The following is a 27,991-nucleotide window of genomic DNA, read 5'->3' on the forward strand; positions in this document are numbered from 1 at the left end:
GAAGTTTAATCTCTCTCTCTCTCAAATATTATTTTCTGAATAATATATTTGATTTAAAACAAAATATAGGAAAAATAATGAATTTAACTTCATGTATTTTTATTTAAGAAAATTTATAAGAAAAATACTTCAGGGTGTGAGCTTTACTCAGCATTTTTTTTTTTTTTTTTTGTTGGTAAAATCATGATTTTTTGGAGAAAATATTTAGATATGAATCACATACTGATTACATATGAATATTTTTCACTCCTACACTTATCTCACACCCATCAACGCCTTCTCACAAAATTTTGATGTACTAGTAGGATATCCTCCTATGGCAAAAATGTATATACCACAAAAATTAACAAGATGGAGCTTTGTGACATTGTCAGCATGTCAGCAGACAGAAAAAGAGGCTCTAATTGTCAGTTATAAATTTGTTGTGTGTAAATTTTTTTTTTTTTTTTCAAGAAAGACGCCTACAGAGATAAACTTAAAAAGCAAAACCTTGCCTAAATATAAAATTTGATCGTAATCATTAGATCCGTTTCCAAGATACACGAAATAAAATTTATATAAATACAAGAATTGTTAGTTTAAAATAATAAAATAAATAAAATCTGATTGAATTGCAAACAAAGGATCGAACATAAGAAAAATGCGTGGGATATGAAATCCTAACACTACTCCATGTATGATATGCTTATGCAGCTCATTTATAGCCACATGTTAATACGTAGTTATAAATTTTTTTTTTGTGTGTGTGTGTGTAAAATCACATTTTTTTTTTTTTCAGGAAAGACACCTGTATAGATAAACTTAAAAAACTAAACTTTATCTTAATATAAAGTTTGATCCAAATCCTTAGAGTTGTTTCCAAGATACATGGATAGTTTAGGATATATATAGTTTAAATAATAAAATAAATTATAAAATAATTTTTTTTTCCAAATCTAAGAAAATAAAAAAAAGTTGTAAGAACTGAAAGTTTGGTTATATATACACAATATTTGAAATATGATGACTTGAAGCTAAATGTGGAGGATAAAAAAGCTTCTCTTACTTGTTTGGAAGTTTAACTTTGAAGTATTAGTCCAGTTATTTATTTAATAATTCTTTCTGGTATCATTTAGTCTAATTTCATTTTTTTTCTGTGATTTGCATTATTTTACCCTTTTTATATGCAGTTCTAGTTTGTAATTATGATATTTTTTTTAGTAAAGTTCTATTCTATTTAATATTTGCAACTATACAGTTTTTTTTTTTTTTTTTTTTTTTTCCAATTTTAGGTTCGAGAACCATGGGCACAAATGGAAGTAATTGTTCATAAATTATCTAAGCAAAGCAATAGAGATGGATTGGTAAATGAAACCTATATATTCCAGACTCTCTTCTTAGAACTGGCATTTCATTCGCTTCAAGATCCAGAATTTGTCTCTGGAATCTTTGAGGTACTAAAGATTTTTGTATTTTTTAAAAGTACATGACTTGTAATTTTTAGAATTTTTTTGGTAAATATCAATTATCTTTAAAATATTCTATAAATTAATCATATTTTTAAAGTGTTACTTTAAAATTAAATTAATTGTAATTTAATAAATTAATTTAATCTAAAAAAGAATTTTTGTATTTGCCCAAAAATTATTTTTAGGGTATTTTTGAGTTATTATATAGTATATTGGAAAATTACTATTTAAATTATTGTGAATTTTCGAAAGTGAATGCTTTGAACGGTTGAAAGATTGAAAAAAATAAATAAAAGTAAAGCTGTGTATATTATTAAAGAATCAAGGATAGGAGTAATATTAATCCATTCAAATTATCGCCTGTTTTTTTTAAGAAACAGAGAGCTAAAGAATCTTATGACATTTTAAGAAAAAGAAAGTTAACACTAGGTTTACCAAGGAGTCATTTTGACCCTCTGAGAACAACTTTTCATCAATTTGCTTCAAGAAAATTATTGCAATATTTTATGAGAATATTTTAATTAATTTTTACTTACATTTATAAGACATATAATCGCAAATCTTATCTTTTTCTTTTTTTAGTTTCAGAGGAATGTATATAGTATAACTTCTTTAATACATGAATACATACATTTATATTTAAATGTGTCACAGCTTGATAGGGATGCACATTAATATAGGTATAAATATAGAAATAAGTATGTGTTAGTAAAATGTGTGTATATAAGAAGCAAGAAGTTGAAAGTCAATCAGATAAAAGCTATTATAGTTTATTAGTAAGAAGATGCGTGAGTCAATGTTTTGGTAGAAGAATAGATGGTCTTGAAGACCTAGATTAAAAAATAAACACTTTTTTGTAAATAAACACAGATAAATTACCTTTTCATCACACCAAACTTCAACAAATATACTGAAAATATATAAGTTTTTTTTCTACTTTAACTTCATAATAGATAGGCTAATTTATATTTTTTCTAATTAAATACCAAAAGGGGTCATTTTGACACCTTTGGTAGAAATAGGTACATGTGAACTTATGGTAAACCTTGTGTTAAAATCTGATTTCTTGGTCATTAGAGAAAAAGAAATATGTCTTTGAAAAGCAAAATGCTAAAATCGAATAAGTAATGCACTTGCTTAAAAAAGCTGAACAAGCTAGAGAATTTTTTGATTAAGAAAATCGTATGTGTTAACCCTTTATGATGCACTACTCTTTAAATTTTAAACTCTTACAAAAAAATAAATAAATGTAGGCAACCTATTTGGGCCTGCGAAAGTGTACAGGCTCAATTTCTTGAGGATTTTGTACTTATCGCTTTGACTCTGGGGTGTTCATCACCTGAAACACTGCACCACTAGAGCTCTGAAAAGTGTGTCTGAGTGAGCACTGAAGTAGAGCTCGAAAATGAGTAAAATATCTTGAATTTGTATGGGCCGCGGTGGTCAGGTCTCGGCTTTGGAACCGGAGGATTTCTGGTTCGAGGCCCAATTCCACCGAAAAAGCGTCATGTAAGTGGGTCTGGTGCATGTTAAATCCATCGGGGCCAAACGTCCTCCCGCTGGTGAGATGTGGAAAGGGGAGTGCCAGTTCAGGTGTCGTCCTCGTCATCTGACCGTGGTTCAAAATTATGAGGTCCATCCCCAAATAGCCTTAGTATTGCTTTAAAATAGGAAGTTAATATAACTAAACTCAACTCTAGAATTTTTTTAAGCACTATGTTATGTCTATGTGGCAGATATAGCCTGATCCCAAGTGCACCACAAGGAGGCATGCATAGATTTGCTTTTAGGATGCAATTTTTGAAATACTTCTGGTTTTTAAAAAAATTCTATTTTCAATACAATTAATTTATTAAAAAAAATCTTGTTATATTTAAAATAAAAAATAATTTTTAATATATATATAATTAAAGATTTTTACCTTATATAAAAGGAATGTTACAAAACTGAAAAAGCAGGAAACTCCGTGCAAGTAAAAGTGACCCACGCTTCTAAGTAAAATCGATCCTCCCAAATACTATGCCTTGAATTGAATTCATTTTCCACAATTAAGGGAGAAGAACAGGGAATGAAGACATTGGTATTCTCTTTCCAGTATAGCGTCCTGCTGAGCAACATGATTGGTGCAGTGTTCCAGCTGATGGAACACTTAATTTTATCCAATGATTATACATATGTTTTATATATGAAAAAATTAAAAAATATATAGAATAATTAATTTAAGATGCAGTGAACAAGATAGCATTGAAATTATTTTTTACTAAAAAAAATTTAAAAAATTCCTTGGAAAAAATACTTTTACATATTATCCTATAGCTGAAAATTATGGATAAGCTTGATTTAAATTGTCACCCAGTATTAAAAAGGAAGGTTAAAAGCGAATCATAAACATATTCCCCCCTCCCTCCCATTCATAGCTGAGTTTAATGATTTTTAAAGCAGCAAAGTTAGGTATTCCATGTAATGTAACACTGCACTGAAAAGAGTTAAGAGAAGTTATTAGGAAGAAAACTGAACAATTTAAAGAATTAGCAAAATTTCTAAAAAGAAGGAAAAACTTCGTTTTTGTAGCGTTAATAAAATTTGTTTAATTTAATTTCTTAGATTTGTTTACTAATAGTAATGAGCTTTTACCCTCTACCCTCTTTCTTTTCTTTCAAGGAATTGAAATATTGATGAAGTTGCAGTATAATGTTTTTTCTTAATGCAGCTAACTGTAGTGTATAAAATTTGAAAGTTCCTAAGATTTTTCATAAGAAATATATGCAGAAATATTTTAAATAACTGTACAGTACACTCCCGATTATCCGCGGAATTGTGTGGCGCGGCCGCCGCGGATAACAAAAATCGCGGATAATCCGAAAAAAGCTAAAAACGCTTATAGAAAAAGAGAAAACGGTCCTTCCAACTTTGAAAAATCGTTTTATGTACAATAAAACGTAAAATAAACAGCAGGAAATGATTAACTAACGCTTAATATTTTAGTATATGACTCAAAACTAACTTAAAATGCATTTTGTTAATTAAAACAGAAAAGTGCTTTGTACTTACGAAAGGCGTCAAGGATACACAGAAAAATTAATACATATGTACTGTTTTAATACTGTAATGTATTATGTAATTACAAAAGCATAACTGTAAAACTACACCTTTTTGAAGAAATCAGTCATTTGTGTTTGCTTCTTGCTTTGGAAGCATTTTCTCTTTGCTTGGAAGCAAAAAAATAAACTTAGTGCGGCAGACGCGGATAACCCACCCGCGGATAATCGGGAGTCTACTGTATTTCAAAGTATGTGAAAATTATATTCATCAATTACTAGTGCATATATACTTCATATATTTCACTAACGAATATATGCTAGTCTTTGAAAAGCAAAAGGCTAAAACTGACTAAGTAATGAACTTGCTCAAAAAAGGTGAACAAGCCAGAAAATTTTCTTGATTAACAAAATCATATGTGGTAAAGGAAGAAACTATTAGTGTGAAAACTGAACCTTTGAAAGAGTTAAACAGAACAGACCGTCATCTCATACCCCTGTATCCATGACCATTTTGGTCGTTGAACTGTTTGGTAGGCAGGTCACGAGAGAAAGAGTTAGACATGAAAATGTCTAAAAAGAAGCAGAAAACGTTTTTATATTGTTAATAAATTTTTTTAATTTAATATCCTAGATTTATTTATTAATTTTAATGGGCTCCCCCTCCCCCTTTTTCTTTCAAGGAATTGATATAAGATTGAAGTGACAATGTAATGTGCTATAGTCTGTGTATTTTCTGTAGGTGGTTCAAGGTCACATTTTCTACCTCGTTATGGGTTGTCTGATACCAGGAATGTGGTAGAAAATGTGACCTTGAATGCCTATAGAAAATACACAGACTATAGGTAGATTCCTATATGAAGAATACCTATTGCTATGATTCTCATGACACAACTTTAGGAAAATATCTGCAGATCCTCTCCGATCATGGTTCCTAGAACCCAAAACTACTCTTCATTCAAAAGTTCATATATATCCCCAAACTACTCATCGTTCAGAAGTTATATGCATATAATACCTTTCCCACAACTGGCCCATAAATAGGCCATCTCGTTCAAATCTGGTGGAAATGTTTGGAGGTTAAAATTTTCATTTTGCTTTAACTTCTTTAATTTTGAAGATAGAAAAATAAATCAAATTAGTACCTCATTAAGGTGAACAACTGCAATATCTGCAAATTAGATGCTAAAAAGTGGTTTCCAAGTCCTATTTTTGCCTGAAGTTAGTTTAATGAAATATCAACTTAAATGAAAAGGAATCTACCTTTGCCTCCCAGCTTGTCATGACGATTTTTTTTTAATGCTGTTAACTGTAGTGAATAAAGTTATTTGGAATGCTCTGGTTCCTAAGATTTTTCATAATAAACTTATGCAAAAATATTTTAAATAACTTTACTTCAAAGCATGTGAAATATATATCCATCAATTATTAATGATATTTTATTCTTATATTTGTATAAAATGTGATATTTTCTTGGTAAATTTCCTTGCTTGGTAAATTTCCATATAACATATTAGTTCTCCGGTTGAAGCATCCTTTGAAATTCATCAAGCAAGCATTTACAAAATTTATAATGTTCAAATACATTTTTAAGAGCATTTTAACCTTGTTTCCATACAATGTAATGCATTATTGAACTAAAAAAATTCTTATAGTATATTATTTTTTCATTGTTAAGGAACTTCATATTTGCTGTGAAAAAGCCTTGGATGATCGAAAACTTTGTAAACCAGCAATTAGAAATGAGCCTTTTTGGGTTTCTGTTGTAGTTGATATTCTGCTGTCATTGCTGTCTAGAAATTCGCAACCTTTGCGATATGTTGTAAATATGGTTTTTCCACTTTTGTGTCCTTTTATTACGAAAGAATCTTTGCAACTGATTCTTGATGTAAGTATATTTCTAAATGTATTTTTATAGAAGCATGGCATTTTTTTAATTGCTTATTTGTAGCTGTTTGTGTATTAATTATTTTTGAGTGAAAAATTATAAATTTTTATTCCTTTCATAAAATTTGTATGCATTATAGTTATGCTTGCCCATTAGCTGACTTTTTAAGAGTTAGGCAGTTATCCATTCCATACATTTTTTAAAATTATTTTATAAAGGATAAGTCAACAGTTATAAGAAAAACAATTACTGTAGAAGTTTTTTTTTAAAATCCATTTCAATTATTTTAAGTAATTATATATGTGTGTGCGTGTGTGCATAATTTTTGAAGCTGAGTCGTGGCCGAAGACAGAGATGCCACTTTGAAATTTTAACTTTGTTTTATTTTTCCTGTAAAAATTTATCCCTATGAATATATACTGTGAGATTTTAATAGGGATTTCCAACAAGTATCAATCACAGGTGAGGGAATCATAGGGACCCTTTAGAAAAATTTATTTAAGTCAGCAATATTTTATACCTTTACTTGGAGGGTGGGAACTTGTTGGCTTTTAGCTGATTCAGCAATTTTAGAACTGGGGTTGCATTAATTAAATAGAAAAAGTGGAATGGGATCATGAAATAAGTGAATATTTTAGAAGGAAGTTATATGGGCTAAATTAAACTGAAAATTAAGAAGTTAATTAAGTTTAAATTAGATTTTAAAATATCATTATATATATAGTCTTTCTTTAGATTGCTTCTACAAGGCAGAATTGAAGTTAAAAACTCACATCCTGAATTCTTTTTTCTTTTTTTCTCCTCTCCATCAAAAGCAATTTTTTAAATGATTATTTATATTTCTGAAAACTTTTATTTATATAATAAGATTTGTCAAATAAAATTTGAAAATTATTTATGTATTATTTCTAAATATAATTATTTTTTCAAATAAAATTGTTAGTTTGAAATATGTATAAATAATTTAATCATTATTTCTCACTGGAAATTGTTTTTTCAATTCCTATTCATACTGAAATATTATACAATTTCACTACAAAGTAAACTAGATTATTTTCTGCCCATCAAGACTTCAATATACAGGATGTCCCTGAATTCATGGGCCAAACTTTAATAAGTAAAATACATATAAAGAAGTATATTTTGTATAGCAATGTGGTGTTGGAAAGGAAAATTGTAGATTGAACATGTAAATGCAAGTAAGGCAGAAAAATGTAGTGTCTATCAGACTTCCGATAACTGATAAAAACTTCATTGCAAAACTTTCAGTCGTCGCTTCAATTGTTCATGGAACAGCTGGCATCTTCGAAAGAGTATATGCTAATTACTTGCTAGATGCTACTAACCTGTATCGATGCTGGTGGTGCACATATGTGCATTTACTGAAATACAAGGGGTGTTCAAATGAAAAGGTACAAAACGTCATAACAACGTAACTGTTAATATATTCTCCTGTACCACTATGGGAGAACGTAGCGACACATCTAGGGATGCGATTGGAGTCTCCGGTGTAGATCGGAGCATGTGCGGGTGCCCGCATGCGCAGGAGGGAGCAGAGGCTGTGTTAAAAGGTGCCTTCCAATTGACGTGGCAGTGCATGTCCTCGAGCACACAACCATTAACTCTGATTTGTACTGTGAGATACTCCGAAGACTATGCAAGTCCATCAAGAACAAAGGACCTTAGAGCGTGGTTTTGCTCCATGATAACGTGCATCCACACGTCTCCAGGGTCACAAATGTGGACTTGGCCAAGTTCAAGTGGGAGCTGCTGGACTCTGCGCCCTACAGCCCGGGCATGTCGCCCCACGATTTTTGTGTGTTTGGTCTCCTGAAAAAACATCTAATGAAAGGGAAGCACTTCATCTCGGATAGCGAACTCAAGGACTGGGTCTCGTCACTGCCACAGGAATTCTGGGAACAATGAATCCTCCGCCTCGTTAATCAATGGGATCATTGTGCTCTGGCCAATGGTGTATACTTTGAATAAAGTCTTTATTTATACCCACAGTGTCGTTTCATACCTTTTCAATTGATAACCTGTTGTACATATATAGAAGCATTTTTTTTTTTTTTTTTTTTTTTTGTATAGCAATATGGTGTCTTAAATGAAAATTGTAGATGGAACATGTAAGTGTATGTAAGTGCAAGCAAGGCAGAAAAATGTAGTGTCTACCAGACTTCCAATGACTGATAAAAACTTTATTGCAAAACTTTCAGTCGCTGCTTCAATTGTTCATGGGACAGCTGGCATCTTCAAAAGAGTATATGCTAATTACTTGCTAGACGCTACTAGACCTGTATTGATGCTGGTGGTGGTACATTTGTGCACTTACTGAAATATTATGTAAGCAAATAGCTTTTGTTTCATTTCCTTGGCAATTCTTGTTTTTTTCTACCAAACTTTCATTTTTGACCTCTCATTGCTGTACAAAAAATGCTTCTTTATATATATTTTACATACCCTTAAAGTTTGGCCCGTGAATGCAGGGAGGGACACTCTGAATATAAATTTTATTAAAAATCATTTTTGGATGTAGATAAATTATATTTTCTACATCGAAATATTATTTAAAAGGTATTGCTTTAAGATTTCAGTTATGTACACATTTTTTATCCTCATTTGTTTTGTTCATTTCTCAACTAAGATTAAATCATTCTTTTTTTATATCAATTAGGTAATAAATCCTGCTCAGGCAGATGAACCAGTGATGGTTAATGAGGGTGAGTTTTTTAAAAAATTGAATTCATATTGAATTATCCTAATAATGCAGATAATAATAATGCTGATAATTGGGATTTTTATTCCCAGAGGTAGAAAGTGATGTATCATTTGAATCTGGGAGCAGTAGTGAAGATGAATCAGATGCAGAACAAAATACTGATGGCCAAATGTATGAGAAATTTAGAACTGAAGTGAAGGAAGCATTAGGGCCCGCTGCGGAAGAAAGTGATTCTGTAAGTTCTATGTAAAATGCGTAATAGTAGGGTTTGGTGTGTTGTGGAAATGTTGTCTAATGCAAATTTTTTTTTCTTTGCAAATTTTAGGAATCAGTAGTTTTCTCAGATACAGAAATGTTTAAATTAGATGAAGCTTTAGGTAAAGCTTTTAAAAAAAGAATTCAAGGTAGCCAAGCTCAAAAAAAGGAAGAAGAAAAAGCTCTGCTTGATTTTAGAGTCAGGTAAGTTTTTTTTTTTTTTTCATATTTTGCTCATAACTGAAATTTTTACTGCATTATACAATATTCATCTGCATGTTTTAAAAAACAATATGATGTTTTTCCTAGTTTTTATAGATTCAATATGACAAAAATCTGTATTTATATATAAAACACTAACATAGGTGGCACAGAAATCGCATTTTTTACTTACTGTAGAATGGCAACATTCAAATATCACAAGCACATTAAAATCATGCCAGTTGTCAAAAAATTAACTTAAAGTTGATATTTTGGTTGGATATCAGAAATTGTTTCAAAAAAATTGGTGACAACTTGCCTTAAAATATTTCAATTTTGGTGACCTACATTAATTTTAAGTCTAGCCGTATTGTTATGACTTCCCTACGGAAATTGAAAATTGATATCCATATTTTCTAAAACAATTGAAAAAAAATGTATTATCTGAAAACTCAAAAAATTATCTTTTTAATGATATCAATTTCATTTCTACACTGTTTCCTCTTTAAAAGAAATAATATTTTAAATTCAATTTGATATATTGTCTGAAAAAAATGCTTTTAAATGCTATGAAGGAATTCAAAATATATATCAAAACATTCAATTGCATGTTTTTTACCAGTCATTTACTCAGTAGTAGTATTTTCACTTCTGCTTTTATTTTGAAGTGTATATACTTTTTTAATTTGCATTATACTGATTGAATTCATATTTTTCAGTCATATAAAATAACAAATTAATCATTTAACAATGGCAGTCAATGAACTGGTTGCCAAAGGTGGCTGATTAAAATTAAAGATAAATAATATCTATAATTTAATTTTCAGTGCATGTATTCATACTGTATTTTTTAAAAATTATTTTTGCCATTTTATTATTTTATTTCAGTGAGAATCTTCATAAACCCTTCAGTTTAGTTTTTCTGTGTATTTCTTAAGATATTTTCTGCTAAAAAAACAAAGTTATTTTTGTTATTTAAAAAAAAAAAATCTTAACTTTTTATGTTTTTATTGTAAACAATGTGCTAATTTTAATATTTGTCATATGTAGAATTTTATAATTTTTTCTAATGTAAATGGTAACAATATTAGTAAAAGAAGGAAAGAGACTTACTCTTTGATTTATTCTCATATTCTTATCCTTTTCCTTTTGGTGATTACGGATAGAATGGTAATAAAATTTTAATTTTTATGTGTGAACTAATACAAATATTTTATTGCCAATTTAGATTTTAAACCATCTCTTTCTAGTGAATGATTGTTTTGCTTTTAATCATTTAGCTATTTATTTTACACCCTTATTCAGTTATCATATGATGTGTAATGGTGTGCACAAAATTGAAAATAAGAATACTTATTATTCAATGTTGGCAAATGGCAACAGCAACTTTGTGATGTTTCAGAGTTCTGGGGTGTGACAAAGTGGTCATGAGCACCTCTACATCATAATTTGGAATAGCAATTATTGTAAGTTTAAGGGAAAGGATAAAATTAATTGAACTATTTAAGATGCGCGCTTAGCACTTTAACGTCATGACATTTATGATCGAATTATTAATAAAGAAATAACAGTTTGATTATTTATGGGGGAATGGAGAACTTAAATGGATTTATGTTATACATGCCCTTCTATGAGAACTGATTTAATTAGCTATTTTGGTTAATTATTTTAAAAAAAAATCAGAAAATTTTATGCATGTAGTTCATTACAGCTATCCAAGACTCCCCTCACCCCCCCCCCCAAGAAAAAGAAAAAAGGAAAAACTTTAATCCACCAGATTGGCAATAAAGTTAGAAATTCTTGATCTTTTTACAAATGGGAAGTTCATATAAATATTATTGATTGCTGCTCTAAGCCTTTTCTTAGAGCTGGGCACACCAGGATCCTATGCTGGCAGTTGTAGTAATTTGTTGTAAATCTTCGGTAATTTTTCAAAGAACTTAATTAATGTTCTTTTTACACATTGCGTAGGGGTCACGAGATTTTTCGTTTTTAGCTGGCCAAACGTTGTGGCCGGATAACGAAATATCTCGTTTTCATGCTTACTCTGGTTAGATGTGTAACCAACCAGAGGCAAATATTTAATACACTAAGGACCAAAAGAAATCTAAGACATGCACCTGGGACAGCACGTTTTGTTGCAAACTAATATGCTCTAAAATCATCCTAACTTTGTTATTTATGAAGCAATAACAGATGAGACAGCAACACGAGAAAACTCGTGAGCAGTCCTTAATGTCTTAAAACAAGATGCTGCTGCAAATCGTGCCATGCTGCATTGCACAAGTGAATATGCTTTACCAAATATCACACTGTAAAGCATTATTCAAGTCTGTGAAATGGATAATAGTTAAAATGTAAAAAAAAATCTTATATAATAAATACATGTATAAAATATATAATAATATTTAAGAATACTTTATATAAATATAATACCAAATGCAATTTTAAAATGTGCATATATGAATCGGAACCGGAGCGTTTCAGGTTTGAGACGCGATTCCACCGAAGAACCGTTGTGTAAGTGGATCTGGTGCACGTTAAATCCATCGGGGTGAAACGTCCTCTTGCTGGTGTGATGTGGAAGTTTGGAGAGGGGGATCCCAGTTCAGATGTCGTCTTCGTATTTTGCCATCTGACGGTGGTTCAAAAGTACGAGGTCCGTCCCAGAATAGCCCTAGTATTGTTTCAAAACGGGACGTTAATATAACTAAACTAAAACTCCACCTCCCTGTAGTTTTTGCAGGTTTTGAGAACAACTGAAGTGTACAAAACAATAGTCTAAACAATTTTTTGTGATTGATTTATTATATTAGATACCAGGTCAAGGTATTGCAGATGTGTTTAAAAGATTTTTGAAGTACCAGATGCTATTCTATAAGATTAAAAATTACTATTTTATAGTTTACTGCATTTTGAATTACTTTTATATTTGAAATAATTGTCTGTTCTCTAAATTTAACCCTTAACTGAGGAGGTGCGGTATCTCAGACCGCTAAGGATAGACTTTCGGTCACCTGTATTCTATTTTTAGCCCAATCGAATGGATTGACCTTGTTTCGTGATCTTCACGTATCCTTTTTCAACCGATTTCAATCCTGTTTCAACCGTCTGTGAGACCACTCCTCTCATTTAGTGTTCCAATAGTATACAAGTCTTAGCAGATGGTTTTAAAACTTGGTGCTCGAAATATCAACCAATCTACTGATCCTTGTTATGAGGCAGAGGTAAAGAGACTTTTAAATAAAGAAGAAAGTGATTTTAGTGATGAAAATAATTGTACAGATTTTTTCGACAAAAATTCGCTTTCGCTTGATTCTGATATTCAAATATAATTAATTTTTCTACTGGTAATGTATTTTGAAAAATTACTAAAGTTTATTAATATATCAAGAGAAATATCTACAGAATAGGCTGATTTTTAGACAAGTATTTAACTTTTTTAAAATGCCCTCGAAAACCACGCAATGAATGTTCACACGTTTCTTCTTAGAAATGATGCCGATAATAAAAAAAGGGTCAATTGTACTCGTTGTTAATTTTTTTTTATTTTTCATATAATTTTTGAGTTTTTCATTATATTGTTTTCTATATATACCTTTGTTTACTGGAAAAATAAATATGATTTAAAAAGTAAAATGTTTTTTACCAAGAAAATTATTTGTTGTAACATGCAATTTGAGAAGAAAATGCATATTCAAACACAATTACTTTTTTCAATGATAATATAGTTTGAAAAATTTCTAAAACATATTTATATACGAAGAAAAATGTCTGCGGAATATATTGGCTCATTTTTTTACTAATACTTTCATTAGAAAATTTAATTTGAGTGTAAAGGAAATGCGGCCTCACAGACCATTGGTTGATGAAATAAACAGTTAAGTCCTAAATTTTCACTTCCGTTCTTAAGGGTTGGATTCTTACCTTAATTTTTTATTTGTATCTAAAATTATTGGTAAGATTTGTTGTTTATCCCTTCTATAATTATTTATTATCCCATTTTAATATTATGTAGCTCACATGTTGTTTTCAAATCTGACTTATTTGTCTCCTTGTGCACTTTTAGGTGTTTAGATCTTCTTACAATATACTTTAAAGAGACGAAACCTCTAACAATGGAATGGGTTTTACTTTGTATTGGACCCATTTTATCTGCTTATGAAGATGGGCATAAAGGAAAACATCATGCACATTTACTCCACAAGGCTGTTTCAACTCTGCAAACATTAGAGAAAGTTAAAAAGGTAATTTACTGAATTTTATAAAAAGTCATACAAATAAAAAAAAATGTACTGTGAAAAATAATACATGTTACGGATATCCTTCCGCCGGGGTTCTTTCTCAATTTTTTGATTGATGAAATAAACAGTCCTTTAGTAGAAAACAACGACGATGTTTATTAAACACGAAGACACTAACACAACAAATATATACAGAAGCACACTACAACAAACATTAGCCCACAAGTAGCAATCGGTAGTAATAACGACCACAGCACACAAAGCAGCCAGACAGAATTCAGCAGAAGGAGGGAATCTGTGTAGCTTCACTCTACGATCTCTCCAAATGACTGCAATTCTCCACTGTCTTTTCACTTTAGCTGTATCCAACTGCCGACTCACTACTACACGACTGGCTACTTCACACACCACTGGATGCTGCTTCCACAATAAACACTTCGACTCAACACACAGCTCAGTTCAGCAATCGCTTGAGCTCCACACAATGCTTGTTGTTCGCTTGACTATTCCGTCGTTGCTTCGTTTGCCATTTGACGACTCGATGCTTGACTACGACTAACTGCAGCTTGAAACTGCTGCCTTTTTTAGTTCCCTGGAGGCAGGCAGAGAAGATTCTGAACCAATCAGACGTATCTCAGTTTCTATTGGTTGAATTGCTAAAATTCTGAATTTCCAGTAATATCTATTTTATTGCCAAATTGACGCCAAGCTTTGAGATCACTGACACGGCAACCGATTAGCACCCAATAGAGCTCATCGTAAAACGGTGTTGATTAAACCAACCGTGGTGGGAAGCAGCATTACAAGTTTGTAACAATATGTAAAGCAGATTTTGCATATTAAAATTTAATTTTTAAATAAACAACTCTATTACCTATTTTTAAATTTATTTAATTTGACTGTATTGAATATACGAAATTTTCTCTTACAGTTTAGCAATTTAGAATGTGTAAAAGAGTCCCAACTGAAAGAACAGTTAGAAATTTTAGTTGCCAAGTGTCAAAAAGGTTTGTAAACAAACTTTCTTTTTTGAACTCTAACATAATTTGAAACAATATATATAGGTTTTTATAACTGTAATAAATTATTTGTAATGGGTTGAATTCTGAAATAAATATTTGAATTTCTTTTGTAGTATTAGGATTATAAAATTAGAAAATAACTGATTTAAAAAAAAAATATATCTGTATATTTTAGAAGTTTTTATGAATTCTTGAAGACCTCATTGCGCATGAGTTAGAAATCTTTTGAGTTAAGAAGTAAATTATTATAGAATTTTTAATTAATAGCCACCTTTGGCAACCAGCATATTCACTCAATTAATAAATTTGAGTTTTTATGCTGTAAATAATTAATTTGGAATGCATTTAAAAAAAATTCATCTTGGATATTTGATACCACTGAAAAACATGAATTCAATTGAATTGATTTTATATAAATTAAAAAGTATATTATGAAATGAAAGTGGAAGTAAAAATCCTACAAAGGAATTAATGATTGGCTAAAGCATGCAGTTGAATGTTTTAATGGGCGAATATCACCATAATATTTAAAAAACATTATATCAAATTAAATTAAACAATATTATTATAGTTAAGAGAAAAAAATAATACGTAAATAAAATTGATTTTATTAAAATATTAAATTTTTGAGTCGTAAAATGATAAATGATTGTTTTGTAAGATTTGGACATTAATTTCCATAAGCAAATCAATTATTACATTCTGGTGAGGGTTAAGCTTATTTTTGTCTTTTTTTCTCTAACTAAATGAACATTTTGATGGCATAGTGAAATCAGAGTGCTTCTAATAACATTTTACAGTTCCATTTATTAACTAAGCGAAATGCTCAATTCATTGCATCTGTAAAAATGTTCAATGTAGCAGCCTGAAATTCATGTGACGTTTTGTTTACATTTGATTATTGCCATTTAACAATAAGTAATGAGAGTGATTTTTGTGTCATATACATTAGCATTATATATATATATATATATATATATATATATATATATATATATAGCTTTTAAAGGGTGTCCTAAAATTAATGAAAGATTTGAATTTGCCACTACTTGTGTAGTAAAATGTTTTCAACTCTATTTAAAAAAAAACATTTGACAGCTGATAGTTTTATGTTAGTAAAAATGGAGCATTATACAATAGAACAATGTATTTTCATTGTTGAACAATACTTCAAAAATAATGAAAGTCTGGTTTCCACTGTTCGAAAATTTGAGAATTAGCCCCACTAGATTGCGTGATTTAACACCAATGGATTTTTTTATGGGGTTATTTGATGTCAAAGGTATATGCCAACAAGATCCATGCATTGAAGGAGGAAGTTCAATGCTGTATCAATGAAATTCAGCCACATTTATGCAAAATGGTCCTGGAAAATTTTGACAAAAGAGTGTGTATATGCTAGCAAAGCTGTGGAGACCATTTGCCCTATGTGTTATTCCATACATAACTCTATTCTGTGTACTTCACGATTCAATAAAAATGTAAGAATTTAAAGAAAAAAAAACCAATGTTTTATATTTAACTTAAATCTTGCGTTAACACTCTGTTCTATTGTGTAATGCTCCATTTTTACTAACCCTGTCGAATGGTTTTATTAAATAGGATTACCAAAACTTTACTGTGCAAATGGGAGCAAATTCAAATCTTGCATTAATTTTGGAACCCCTTTATTTTGATACAATAAGAACAAAATGGAATAAAAATATTCTACATCACATTTATGAGGTTCCTAATAAACCTTTATCTTTTGAATTTTGGTGATCTTTTAAAAATATTCTGTTTCAAACTGATATTAATTTATATATAAAATATAAATTTATTAATTTATATCTATTTATTTTACAGAGACAAATCTGACTGTAGCCCAAAAGCTGTATTCATTGTGTGTATACATAGTAAGAACTCATTCATGTTTTTTATATTATGAAATCAAGTTATTTGTTAGAATTGCTCTTAGTTGCTTTGTAACATTCAGTAATTTAACATTTACATATTAAACACAAATTGCATTTTATAGGTTATGTGTTTTAGAAAATTATCTGAACAAAATCCTGAAAAGGTATGTAATTGAAAATTCTTATTTCTATATTTTTGCATTTTCTCCCTAGTATTACTTTGAAAGTCAGCGTTTATGAGGGTTGTCTAAAAAGTATCCGATTTTTGGCCAGGAAAAGTATATTACTTATGTGATGAAATTGGGACCCTAATCCCCTTCAAAGTAGACCTCTTGTACCTTCACACACTTAACCCATCGATCTTATCACTGCTGAAAACAATCCTGGAAAGCTTCTTTTGGAATGGTGTTAATCTCCTTTATCGTGTTCTGCATAATCTCTTCTCTTTTCAAAATGAAATGCTTTGAATGGCATCTTCAATTACGGAAACAACCAGAAGTCGCAAGGAGCCATATCTGGAGAATATGGAGACGACTGGAATTTCCGTATTTTGCCAAGAAAGTGTGGATCAGTCATCTTGAGAGAAATCAAAAATCCAACAAACACTTATAATAGCACCTTACTCAACAGCCAGCAGGCAGTGACTGACACACTCTAATACGAAAAAAAAATTCAAACATGCGCATTTAAGTTGTCTTCTTCCACTATGCATCCTCTAGTATCATTACTGTACAGAGGTAAATTCAAGGTGGAATACTTTTTAGATAGCCCTCGTATTGTATTCTGATCATTAGTGATAGATTTTTAAAGATGAATTCATCATTTTAAAAAAGAAATCAGTTATGATTTCTTTCTTTCTTTCTTTTTTGTATCTAAATGATTATTATAATTTTTTAATGTCTTACCCAATGTGATAAATTTTCTTCTTCTGTACACAGAAATCTAAAAAGACTCCTGCATATTTGAAAATATATTTATCAGAACTGGAAACATTTGCTAAAGGAAAGTGAGTGAATACATATAATGTTTATGCATGCAAAAGAAGCTTTTACTGTATAATCTGTATTCTTCCTTATTTTTATACACATAATAAACTTTATAAATCACTTGTTTATTTTTTCTTTTAGTAAAACCAATGTGTTTCCACAATTTTTTGTATCATTTATGGAAGCCTATCCAGTAAGTTTGATGTTTATTATTTGTTGAATGTATTTTACTTGTTTCAGTTTTTTTTCACTGACTGTTTAGATGTGTAATAGTATTTCGAAGAATTCTGCTAAAAGAATTCCGTGAAAGAGAAAAGAATAAGAAAGTTGTCAACACATATTTATTTGCTCAATAGAGGTTTGCTCAGCTGTTTCCAATAAATTAATTCAATGACATCAATCTCACAAACATATATTTGTGAGATTGATGGTGTATTATGATTTTGTGTTCGATTTTATCCATGTAGATTTTCATTTTTTCAAAATCTTTCTCGTATACATAGTATAGAGAAAGTATAGTAATCGTCTAAAAGTTCGAACCTCACTAGATTTTGAAGAATATCTACGTTTTATACTTCCCTGAGTCTAAAATCCACATTCTTGGAAAATGTCCGTCTGTCTGTTTGTGGCAAAGATAACTTAAAAACACTTTGATCTAGACGGATGAAATTTGGTATTCATTCTTTATATCAAATTTGTAGATTTCTATCAAGTTTTGAGTAAATTCTACTCAGAAGTCCATCTATTCAGCTGTTTGAATATAATTTAACAGGAGAACTACAAAATGAAGAGAACTAGATAGATAATATTAGTTATATGGAATAGCCTATATAAGGGGTGGCAAACCTTTATGGATCAACGTACCATTTTTTGTAAAGAAATATTCAATAAAGTATAGACGTGTCATCAAATAATTTTGGCCTGTGATTTTTGAGAAAATGATAAAACTAAATACTAACAACTGAAAACTCTTTATTTACGACGAAAAAATACATTTTACACTGTATAGTAGTAAATGTTTTAGTTTTACGTATAATTCAAATTAAAGCAGCGTTATGTGACTTTTGTTGTTGCAGATTAGATGACAAATAATTTATATTCGGATTGTAAGATGTTCAGAATGCACACTGAATTGGAGTCATTTGCTAAATGGTTTCTAAGCGGGTCTTTAATGTCATTCCTCTCTGAAAATGACTTGCAGGTATAGATGAAAATATGCTTAAAATAGAATGAGCTAGCTTCTTGAAGCAGTTAAGTGTTTAGATTGAATTACATGTTTCCAAAATTTCGTTACTGACATTTTTACTTATGTTGCTTGTTAACCTTTCTGTTTCAATCAATTCCAACTTTCTCTGGTTTCAATAAATTTTTGAATCCACAATGAACTAGACTGGAAATCAATCAGCTGCCCTTCAAATTCTTCGATTTCCAACCAATCTAACTGAGACAAATTCAGTTTATCAAATGAAGTCACGTGCAAGCCGTTTTACAAACCTTAAAATGCAAATCGTTTTGATCGGCGGTGTGCCCAAAATATCATGCCACTGGTTTGCCATCCCTGGTCTATATACTATAAGACCTCCTTGAATTCAAAAAATGCATTTTTGGAAAATGTCTGGCTGTGGCAAAGATAACTCACAAACGCTTTGACCTAGACAGATGAAATGTGGTATACAGCCTTTATACTAAATTTGTAGAATTCTGTCAAATTTTTGCGGAAATTCCACTTGGAGGAAGTCCAGCTGTTTGAATATAATTTAACATGATAATTACAAAATGATGAGGGCTAGATAGATAAAACATGATTCACAGAATGAACAACTATAGTATAGATACCTTTCAAATTTTGAGCCAAATCCAACTGTGGATTAACCATCTGCCGCCGGTCTGTACTTCTAGAGACACGTAAACGTGATAACTCAAAGTCACAATGATTTAAATATGTCGAATCTGGTATGAGATTTGAGGTGATTACAAGCGTAGTTTGGTGTGAATTTTTTTTATTTCAGTCGGTTTGGAAAAATTTGTCTGAAATACAAATTCAATTTTCGGATACTATTAACCGCATGCCAGGGATTAATTGGAAAATAACTTACCAAGAATGGTATGAAAGATTCAATTAAAATTCTAGATTCACATCAAAGGTTAATATTTCAAAACTATGGTACATCTGTTTTCTAAGATAACACCTTTATTTGAAAGTATAAGAGAAAAGAGACCATTCCCACTTTTTTTTTTTTTTTTTAAGAGAGTGATTGTACTTGTGTTCCACAGTGGGTATTTTATTTTATATAAAGATTTTTATGTTTACTAATATAAATATTTGGATGCATTTGAAAATATTTTTTGTAAGAATGTTGCCATATTTAATCAATTTGAATTTATTCTGATGATCTCAATCATACCTTTTAAATTGTCAGTTAACTTAAACGTTTGAAAAACGTGCCTAAAAATGTAAAAATAATATTGAGTGAGCTTTATTAATTTTTTATCATTATTACTAGATAAATTTTTTCCAACCCTTTTTTGGCTGTAGTTAAAATTGTTGTATGTTAATTTTTTTTGTTTTTAATTAAAATTGCATTCAGGTTGTATTAATTCTAATTGTGAAATAAAATATTATAATGCTTCAAATATTTTTACACTATAATACTTTGAGTATCTTCATTATCATAAACCTTCAAACAGTTACAGAATTTCCATAGTTTTACGGAAATTAGATGAAACTACAGAGACATATAGTGAAAAATTGTGGAAAGTTACAGAAAACACTTAAAAGTATCTTATTCCAGATATTGTGCTGACGAAAGTAGTAGCAGTGAAAGAATTTTTTTGTGGGATAAAAAAAAATGTTCTAGCACTGTAACAAAATTAAAATAACAATATAAAAGCACTGGAGTCACTCCACATTACAAAAGTGTATATGGGAGATTATTATGATGTTAAATTGAGTAATTATGACATTAAAAAGCAAAAGTTCTTTTTATTTAATGAAAAAAGAAATTGTTAGCATGTAACAAGTAATTTGTTTGGTCAACAAAATCGTGTTATATGAATTTTTAAAAAACTTCATTTATATATTTAGTCAATAATAAATGTCTGTTAAATAATTTTAATAATGTTTGAAAATATTTATTTTAATCAATTAAAATACTTTGGAAATATCTATTCTTTAATAATTTGTTGATGTTACGTTAAATGTAATATATCTAAGTCCTAAGAATGAGTAATCAATGTTGGAGGGTATGTTACCATAACATTTATGTAATGAAATTACAAGTACATAAATTTCATTTTTCTCCTTTCCCTCCCATTAGGATTTAGCATATGTATTCATAGGACCTCTTAAAGAATACGCATTTAGTACCGATATTCGAATTTACAGACGGACACAATGTCTGGGCCTATTATTGGAAGCTATAAAGTACACTAAGGTAAATCAAAAGTATTTTTTATTTAGCAAGATATGGATTTTTTTTAAAAAAATGTAATTATTAACTTTTCAGTTTTAAAAACTTTTTCTTTGGTTTTTAGGGACAAGATTCAGTAACAGCTGAACAGTGGTTAGAAATCGAAAGTAGTATAATACCTTCTGCTATAGAGGTATGCATAATCTGATTTAAATTGTACATCTGTATTGAAGTGCTAAGTTTTTTTTTAAATCTTAAACTTTCTATGTAGTTTTTTTAATATATAATTTGATTTTAATGGAACCTTGATTATTTTTTCGTATACATAGTATAATTAAAATATATTAATCATCAAAAAATTCGAGATCGACATTGTGACGAATCTGATTCTTTTAGACTCCCTGAGTTCGAAAGATACAGTTTTAGAAAATGTCCGTCTGTCTGTGATAAAGATAACTCGGAAACAATTTGAGCTAGGTGGTTAAAATTTATGGTTTATACTGTCTTCATAACAAATTTGTATCAAATTTTGAATAAAATCTGTTCAGTGGAAGTCCAGCTATTCGAATATAAGTTAACACAATAATTATAAAATGAACAGTGCTATATAGATATGTTTCAGTACACAGATTTAACATATATGGTGTTGACGCATGTGAAATTTAGAACCAAATCCAATTCCGGGTTGATTGTCTGCTGGTCTGTACATTCAAAAATAAGTAAACGCAATGACTTAAATCTATCAAATTTGGTATAGGATTTTGTGACTATAAGTGAAGTTTTGTGTGAAATGTTTGTTTCATTTGGTTGAGAAAAATATGTCTAAAACTCAGATTCGATTTTTCTATATTGTTAATGCATGCCAGGGATTAATCCTCCAATAACTATTAAGTAGCTCTCGATAGATTCAGTAAAGATGCTAAATTCACGTCAAACGTAACTGTTGTATGCCTGTGTCAAGCAAGGTGTTTCTGGCCTGATAAATTTATTAGAGAGTATGCGAGAAAGTTTTGGGGAGATGACTCCCTGGTTTATATTTTTGTTTAATGAAATATTTCCAACCTGATGTGAGATTCATCATGGCATATTAAACGATTTGCATTGCAAGAAGCTTTTGCGAAATGATTTTCACAATATATACTAATTGTGATGGCCTCTCCAGCTGGTGCTGGTTTTTGAATAGCAATTTAAACTTATAATTAAATATTTTTCCAAAATATTTTTAATCGTTTTTTTTTTTTTTTTCTGTTGTGGGATATATTCGCACATACCCATATGATTAAAAGTACTTCCATTTTGGCAGTGCTTGAATCTATGTTGAATTTAAAAAAAAAAAATACTAACGCAATTTTAAGGCAATCTTATGTACTGTTGCAAAACTGTTAAATATAAAGATGTTACTTATAGAATTTACATTAGTCAAAATTAATTTACAGTGGATGCTAGATCTGGATTTTTCATTTATAAAAATCTTAAAACCTTTATTGTATGGAATTTAGTAAAAATAAGGAAAGTGATGTTTAAATTTGAAGCCTTCTTTAAGTATATAAACCATTAAGAGGATCTGATACTTTCTGCATACTTGAAGAGCATTCTTTCAGTGATACTCTTATTTATTTATTTTTGTTAGAGATATTATACTGTTAACTTCTTCACCAATGTTAATTATTAAATGTGTTAATTATATTTGAAATTTCATTATTATATATTTGTTGCAACTTATAAGTTGATATGCATCATTATTGCTTTTTAATTGAATAGGCAACGGTAGATATATGCTGTGTGCAATCAGATTTACCAAATTTCTGGGCATGATTGTAAAATTGATTCTGAATTGAATCTTGATTTGAAAATTTAAGAAATATATAAAATACTTGTATGTGCAACATAACTTCAAATATTTAAGCAATTCAGTGAAATGTATGAATTACCAAATTGCAATAGTGGCTTTTGAAAATAAGGATTTTATTTGAAATTTCATTATTATATCTTTGTTGAAACTTATTAGTTGATATGTTTCATTATTACTTTTTAATTGAATAGGCAACAGTGATATATGCTATGTGACATTTTTATTGGTGGGCTCTATCAAATTTTGCATTAAATGTAGCTAATTTCTATGACAACATATACATATAATTTCTATACTTTTAATATTTTAACAACTAACTTTAATAAAAAAGTTACATTTCTTACAGCATTCATATTTGGTCATTTCTGCTGCCAAAATTATGGAAAGTAAGGCTTTATTAAATTTTATCGCTAAATACCATTAGTATATTAATCTAACTTTTATTGTCTACAGATACTTAAAAGTACTTTGAATGGTCCAGAGTTTAAACCAGTTTTTGTCAATGAATTGCTGAATGTGGTTTACAGTCTGAGATGCATATTAAAAGAGAAGACAGATCAGGTAAATTTTTTTTTCCAGTATTCGATGTCTGATTGTGGTGTGTTCTGTTTTGAATGAATTTCCTGCTCTTTTGCTATAAATTGACTTACATGAGAGATTATTATTTATTTCAAGTACCAGGAAAATTATTTTTGGGAGAAAATGTGACATTGGTTAAAATAATTTATTTTTCTTTTCTAGTCTCTTTTGGAGAAAACAGATATCCTTCCATTTCTTATGGAAATGGATAATCAAAAGGTTAAAAAATTGACCAGTAAAGGAAAGTCTGTAAGACGGAAGATAATACTCGCACTAGGAGGGTAATTATAAATTCTTGATGCATGTTATTTTACCAATACCAAAATTTAAGTATTCCAATGTTTTTTTAATAATATAATATGGTATGATTTTATATAGGGATGTGATATTCATTATCAATGACCAAACATTCTCACATAGAACATTTATCTAATTGAAAAATTATCTAATAATCATTGAAATCAAAATTAATTTTTTTAAATGTGTATGAGTTTCTTAAAAGGGGGGGGGGATTTTAATGCAATATTTGAGTTATTTCATCAAAAGAGGTAATGTACTGAATGAAAATTTTTATAGGAGCTTCATAAATATAGGTATAATAGAACAAATGTAATCTTGTACAAATTTTTTTTTTTTTTTTTTTTTTTTTTTTTCTTCTGTACAGAATATTATAATTACAAAATCAATCGCTTATTGTAAGATGTTCGAAGTTGCTACCCTAACTTCTCGTTAGTTTTCTTTCTATTATATCAGAAAGCCAAGAAATTTGTATCAAAGATTTTTATTTTGTATGAAAGAAATTTATATGAAAGCGAGAAGCTACTTTCTATTTATAAATCACAAAATCAGTATTATTTTTTTTTTCTTTTAAAAATTCGGGTCATAATAACAATAATAATAAACAAAAGTGATAAAAGCTTTGATTTATGTCTCATCTTGAAATAAATTTACCAAGAAAAAGCTCAAAATAAGAATTGAGTTATAAAAATAATTTTTGTCAAATAAAGTTATGTAAAGTTTAACTATAATTTGTCAACATAATACAAAAGAAACATTGCATTGGATGAAATCTTTTATTGAAGCACTGCAAATATAAGGATGATAAAATAGATATAAACTAATGGATAATAAATATAAATAGATATAAAAATATTTTTTCTGCACAGATTGTAGTAATAATTACAAAATTGCTTATTACAAGATAAACCAAGTTCAATACAAACTTCTTACTACCTTTTTATTATTATTATCATTATGATACCAGAAAGTCAAAAAATTTTTTTATCACTTGTAAGAACAAGAGAAGCTTTAAACTAACCGCATAGCATTTGAAATTTTTAGATCATTGCATTGTTACAAAACTTGTAGCAGTCCTTTCTGTGGCTTAAAATCACTTCTTTATTGGTTTTAACCATGATGTAAAATTGTGAGAACCATCCCAGAATAATCCATGTCAGTTTAAATTGGGATGTAAATGTAATTGAACTAAATTAATTTCTGGTTTACAGCAATATCTGACTGTTCGACACCGAACTTTTTCATCGTGACATTGAAAATCTGATAGCCTATCTGTGTGTACTGTGCATATTCGGATTCTAAAATTTTTCGCGCTATTGCACATGAGGCAGGGTGTATTTAGTTAATCAAAAGAGGGTGAAAAGGAAAAGGAAAGGAAATGTTTTTAATTAACACATTACATATGGCGCTCAATCCGTTCCATTGGCCCACACATTTTTGAATGTTCTAGAAGCATGCTTGACAAGCAATAAGATACATATATGCACATTTTTAATTTGCATATGGTATTATATTTACCTAAAGTATTCTTAAATATTACTACATATTTTATACTCTATTTATTATGTAAGATTTTTTACATTTTAAAAAGCTGTTTTCTTACAAATTAAAATACAAACTTTGAAATAATAAAACACTTTATAAGGTATGATAAATGATCGGCACAGATCTATGAACGTACTGGCTATACTGACTGGTTGTTTCCACATGCTTGGAATGTCAACATTTAGTTATTTTGATAATCATTTGTGATAAAAATGCGTAAGGCTTTGTTACCCTGGTAATGTAACAAAAGTATTTGCCTCTGGTTGGTTATGCATCAATTCAGCTGAAAAAACATGAAAATGAGATATCCCGTGACCCGGCCACAATGTTCGGTCTGCTAAAAATGAGAAATCTCATGACCCGTACGCAATATGTTAATAATAAGGTGGATTATGTATGAACTTTTACATGGCATAAAAACTGCAGGTGATTTGTGATATTGTCTGGAAGAGATATTAATTCACAATAAAATACTTGAGAATAATTTTTATTTACTGTGAGATATCTAATCTTTAAATTATGATGAAAAAATATAAGATTTCTGTTCTTAAAATTTGTGGGGATGACAGAGCCAGCAGGGATTGTAATCCCATAGCATTTATTAAATCATTGATAATGATTGGAGTCTGAAAAAATTATAGTACTTTCCATATGCCTGTTTAACAGTCTGTGTGTTTCACTGTGGAAATTAATATCTTAGTGACCAATTTCAATTTATTTCTCCTCTCTTAAATTTTAATTATCAATTATTCTGAATTCTGAAAAATGCTATCTTATCTTTCATAGCATGCTCTTGTCACACTCCGTAAGAATATCGTCATTGTTTCTTAGAAGCACTGTATTATGAAAAAATGTTTTTTTACTAAATGTTTTCAAAATTTCTGTCTTTTTTTTTGTGTGTGTGTGTCATTTTGACCCCTCTGAGAAAACTTTTCATTAATTTTCTTTAAGAAAATTATTGCTGTATTTTATGAGAATATTTTAATTAATTTTTACTTACATTTATAAGACATATAATCTCAAATCTTATCTTTCTCCTTTTTTAGTTTTGGATGAATGTATATAGTATATCTATTTTTACCAAAGGGGCCATTTTGACCATTCTAATAAATATAGTTGAGAATACATATATTTGTATTTAAATATGTAACAGCCTGTTAGGAACACACATAGGTATAGGTTATAAATGCAGAAATAAGTATGTGTTAGTAAAATGTGTGTATATAAGAAGCAAGAAGCCGAAAGTCAGTCAGAGAGAAGCTATTATTGGTTGTTAATAAGAAGACATGCGAGTCAATGTTTTGGTAGAAGAATAGATGATCTTGATGCCCTAGATTAGAAAATAAACACGGAGGAACTGCCTTTTCATCATACCACATCTCAACAAATATATTGAAAATATAAAAGTTTTTTCCTACTTTTATTTTATAATAATAATTTATATTTTTTCTAATTAAATACCGAAAGGAGTCAAAATGACCCCTTTGGTAGAAATAGGTATACGCCAATTCGTGGTAAACATAGTGTTAAATAAAGTTTGCTGTTTAGGACTATACTTTGTGTAGAGTTGTTCGAAAAATCATGCAGGTTTTGATTCCTTGTAAATGATTTCATTAGAAATGGTTAGTGTAGGGAATTTGTATTTTGTTAATTTTCTTTAGCAAATATGTTTTATCCCCTACTAAATGGAAAAGTATCTTATTATTTTGCTACTATTTATTATAAATAATATTGTTATATCATAGTTCTTGTTCTTACATTGTATGATATCTTATGTTATTACTTCTTGCAGAATATTTCTTACTTCTTTTCTGTGCATGCTTAAAAAAATAAATTAACATGCATGTATATTTTTTCCCCCACAGAAAAATACCTTCAAATAAAAAGTCAAAACCCAATACTGTTTCACTTGACACAGAAACAACAAAACGGCTAGAAGCAGCAGAGCTAAATGGCATGGAATCTGATCCAGAGCAGACTGAAGATCTAAATAGTTCAGAACAGAATGGTGAACTGAATAACTCTAATCAAAATGACTCTTTGAATAGTTCAAAGCGAAAACTGAAGTCGAAAAAAGACAAAAAGAAGAAGAAACAAAAGATGGACAATTCTTCAGAGAATGTAATTGAAATTGATGCCTCAGAGTGAAAGAACTGGAAATAAATTTTATCCTTTTATGTAGCCATTTTGTGATGTTTTTATCATTTTTATCTCCACTTTTTTATTTATTATTTTAGATGGCCATTTGGCTGTTTAATAGGGTTGCCGCGACACCAGGAGAACCTGGAAAACACAAGGAATTTAAAAATCGTTAGAAAAAACAGGGAAAATACAGGGACATCTAAAAATTTTCATAAAAACAGGAAAATATAGGGAATTTTAAGTTTCTTAGTTATCCCCCCACCCCAAGACATGCCGATCTATAAAGACTGCAAGAATAAAAGATCGTAGTCATGGTTTCTAAAAACAGAGTAATGCCATCCACGATTATATTAGCTGCGGCAAAAAAACTTGGACAAAGTTATTACATCATAGAATAGAAGTTAATTAATTTCTTTTTAATTGTTATTCATTTCTTTTTGTCTACCACTTCAATTATAACATATTTT

General features: G+C 29.5%; 1 protein-coding gene across 1 annotated transcript in view; it reads left to right on the forward strand.

The window, feature by feature from the left end:
* Positions 1-27,563, forward strand: part of LOC129972455 (myb-binding protein 1A-like protein) — a 50,948-nt gene extending 23,385 nt beyond the window's left edge. Inside the window, exons 16-31 of the mRNA XM_056086597.1 lie at positions 1,272-1,433; positions 6,165-6,374; positions 9,052-9,097; positions 9,186-9,331; positions 9,422-9,555; positions 13,622-13,799; positions 14,728-14,803; positions 16,664-16,713; positions 16,836-16,877; positions 17,652-17,719; positions 17,841-17,892; positions 21,017-21,133; positions 21,234-21,302; positions 23,415-23,522; positions 23,703-23,821; positions 27,248-27,563. Of these exons, the coding sequence (XP_055942572.1) occupies positions 1,272-1,433; positions 6,165-6,374; positions 9,052-9,097; positions 9,186-9,331; positions 9,422-9,555; positions 13,622-13,799; positions 14,728-14,803; positions 16,664-16,713; positions 16,836-16,877; positions 17,652-17,719; positions 17,841-17,892; positions 21,017-21,133; positions 21,234-21,302; positions 23,415-23,522; positions 23,703-23,821; positions 27,248-27,530 (1,860 nt within the window). The 3' untranslated portion in view covers positions 27,531-27,563. The remainder of the gene's footprint in view (positions 1-1,271; positions 1,434-6,164; positions 6,375-9,051; positions 9,098-9,185; positions 9,332-9,421; positions 9,556-13,621; positions 13,800-14,727; positions 14,804-16,663; positions 16,714-16,835; positions 16,878-17,651; positions 17,720-17,840; positions 17,893-21,016; positions 21,134-21,233; positions 21,303-23,414; positions 23,523-23,702; positions 23,822-27,247) is intronic.
* The last annotated feature ends 428 nt before the right edge of the window (positions 27,564-27,991 follow it).

This window comes from Argiope bruennichi, chromosome 6, assembly GCF_947563725.1.
Source record: "Argiope bruennichi chromosome 6, qqArgBrue1.1, whole genome shotgun sequence".
Lineage (NCBI taxonomy): Eukaryota > Metazoa > Arthropoda > Arachnida > Araneae > Araneidae > Argiope > Argiope bruennichi.